The following is a 2,824-nucleotide window of genomic DNA, read 5'->3' as shown; positions in this document are numbered from 1 at the left end:
TGACACTTGCTAATGCAAATTTCACATGAAAGCTATAAAGGTCATCGATTGACACCTAAGCATATTCCCAAAACCTCTTCTATAACGTTTTGGACGTGTTACAATAACACGTCGCCTGTTCAACAAATCGTGATTTCATTTCTTTCATTTTGACTCTTTTTTTTTGCCAAGTTAATTGATACCAAGATTTATCAAATATATTTTTAATTGTTGGCAAACAACGAACAGTTATATAAATATCCTCATGATTCATATAACGACATGTTTGTAGTTTATGTATAATAAATATTAATTAATCTTATTATCTCCATCTTATTTTCATATGAAATTAATTAATTACATAAATGTTGATATATCTTTGAATTTTTGAACCATTAAATCTAGTCTTCATCAACTTGTACATATGAAGTCCAATATTTATACGCAGTATAAGCACTAAGAGCCACAAACACCAGAAAGCCAACATTCACCATCACTTCGATAAACCTTTTAGATCTTAGGACTTGACCTGCTCTTGACTTGATATCGGGAATTGCAGCCTCTGCATTTGTATTAAGGTTATCATTCTGTGCATCTTGAGGTACTGATGGTGTCACAAGCGGAAGATCTGGCATGGAAGGTTTCAAGACTTTTTTCGGCAAAGTAATACGAAGGCGGCCTTGGGAGAATTTGGCATGAATATTACTAGAGTCGTAATCTTTTGTAACCTTCACTTCTTTCACGAAACGACTTTTTTTTCTACCTTCCAGAGCATTCTCTCCCGTGATCTTCAATATCCCCGAATTGCTTATCTGGATTCTTAGTTGTTCTTTCTTGAACTCTTATATATGTAAGGATATCAATAAAAAGTAAGTTATTATCAAGATCCATTTTTGTTAATATAGCATTCATGACGGCTTTAAAATGTAATTTTTTTATTGTATTAATTTAGTATAAAGTAAAAAAAAAAAACAAAAATACGAGTTTATACCCGGTAGATGGATCACGAGTATGTCTTGACCATCCTCCCGTTGCCATGTGCACATAGGTTCGAATTCATCATATGAAAGTGAGGATTGGGTGCCTCCAACTTTTGAGTCCATAACGTTGCAGAGAACGATTTAGTCGCTTAGAAAATAGAAATTGGTCTAATGGATTATTGATTTACGATTTGATTAACTTGTTATTATAGTAGCAGCATGACGAGTGAAAGGAGTTATACCTTTTCCAGTTATGTTGATTTCTTGGTTTTGCTTTTCTTGGCCAATGCTTTGGTTTCAAAGATTATTGTGAAAGCAAGGCATGGCTTGAAATAGAAATAAAATAAAGGTATAGTTGAACATGCATGCAATGGAATAACTTTTAAGGGGTTATGACAGTATTTTAAAAGTTTCATGTTTTTTATAACGTAACTTCATTCATATATATACCGAACAAAATGATCAAATTAAAATAAATAGGTGGGTAATTAGCGGATAATAAATTGCGCCACCACCCGTTTTGAAAATCATATAAAATTAATATCAATTTTAATTTCAAGATTTTAATATACACACAGTTTGTTTTTAACACATATTTTGAGGGAAATTTTGAAGGGTTAATATTATAAAATTATATCATGTCTCACCTAAAAGTCTTTCCACATAATTTTAATTGGGGGTGTATACACACTGGACGGACACGGACGATTCATATACATTCCAACGAACGAAAATTCATGTCCGTGTTCGTCCGTTAATATTGTAACGGACGTTAACGAACACTAATAGACATTAATAGTCATATGAACACTAATTGGCTCTAATAGACAAACAAACACATGAACATTAATGGGCACTAATGAGCATTAATGGATAAACAAACATATGAAAATTAATGAACACTAATGGACAACGAACACTAATATTGTCATTAACGACGAACGAATATACACAAACCTATCTGTATGGACGTTACCAAACGTAATCGAACGGACGTTACCAGACATTCACGGACATTATTGAACGGACCTGCCCTTTGTCCGTGTTCGTCCAATAAGCTTACCGAACAATTTTTTTTTGTCTATGTGTGGTTCATTTATTAAACGGACAAACACAAACGAACTTCTTGCTGAAACGGACAATCGGACGTCCGGTTTGCTTACATCCCTAGTTTTAACAAGCTAAAATCGAAAAACATGTCAAAATACATGAAAAGTCACTCAACCCAATTTTGATATATTATTCCTTACACTTGATTAAAATGTATATACTTGTGCTAATATATAAAATAATGACTTATCATCTCTTAAATCGATTAAGAGAGGACTGAGAGGCAGCTTATTGAATTGTAATCGATTGACTTTGAGCAATCTACCAAAGTATATACCTAATCAATTAAAATTTGATGAAATGATATTCAACTGATCATATGTTCTTATTTATTTTGTAAAGTTTGATGAAGTAACACGTTAAAAAAATGCATACGTATTTATAGGTTACCACCCCTAGTTGAATAATTGGTGTAGAAATACTACTCCATTTGTTCTCTTATAGTTGCCCTATTTCCAATTTTGAATGGGAATCAAACAACTTTTATTGATATAACAAAAATCCTGACTAGGTGTCGATTAATCGCTAGTTCTCACTTCACTAATTAATTTTGGGCTAATCGGCCAATTATTCGGTCAATGTTCAAATCCGGCCTGAATCAACGTTTCCGGGAAGATTCCGACCAAAATTAGCGGTTTCGGTGAGATTCCGACAAAAGTTACTGGTTTCCGGCGAAATTCCATTAAAACCAGCGGTTTTTGGCATATTCAAGTCAATTTCCGGCCAAAATGTGATTATGTATGTATAAAACTGAA

At 33.1% G+C, this 2,824-nt stretch overlaps 1 protein-coding gene across 1 annotated transcript; it reads right to left on the bottom strand.

The window, feature by feature from the left end:
* Window positions 1–323: 323 nt before the first annotated feature.
* On the bottom strand, window positions 324–1,222 carry LOC143622776 (inactive protein RESTRICTED TEV MOVEMENT 2-like). The gene is made up of 2 exons (XM_077093832.1): window positions 971–1,222; window positions 324–820 (listed from the first exon to the last, which is right to left on the bottom strand). Exons 1-2 carry the CDS (start codon window positions 1,080–1,082, stop codon window positions 381–383), a joined length of 552 nt encoding a protein of 183 aa, XP_076949947.1. The 5' UTR covers window positions 1,083–1,222; the 3' UTR covers window positions 324–380.
* Window positions 1,223–2,824: the final 1,602 nt, after the last annotated feature.

Source organism: Bidens hawaiensis, unplaced genomic scaffold, assembly GCF_021521415.1.
Source record: "Bidens hawaiensis isolate Kalapana, Puna unplaced genomic scaffold, B.hawaiensis_p1.1 tig00003244_1, whole genome shotgun sequence".
Lineage (NCBI taxonomy): Eukaryota > Viridiplantae > Streptophyta > Magnoliopsida > Asterales > Asteraceae > Bidens > Bidens hawaiensis.
This window is presented reverse-complemented; position numbering and strand designations above follow the sequence as displayed.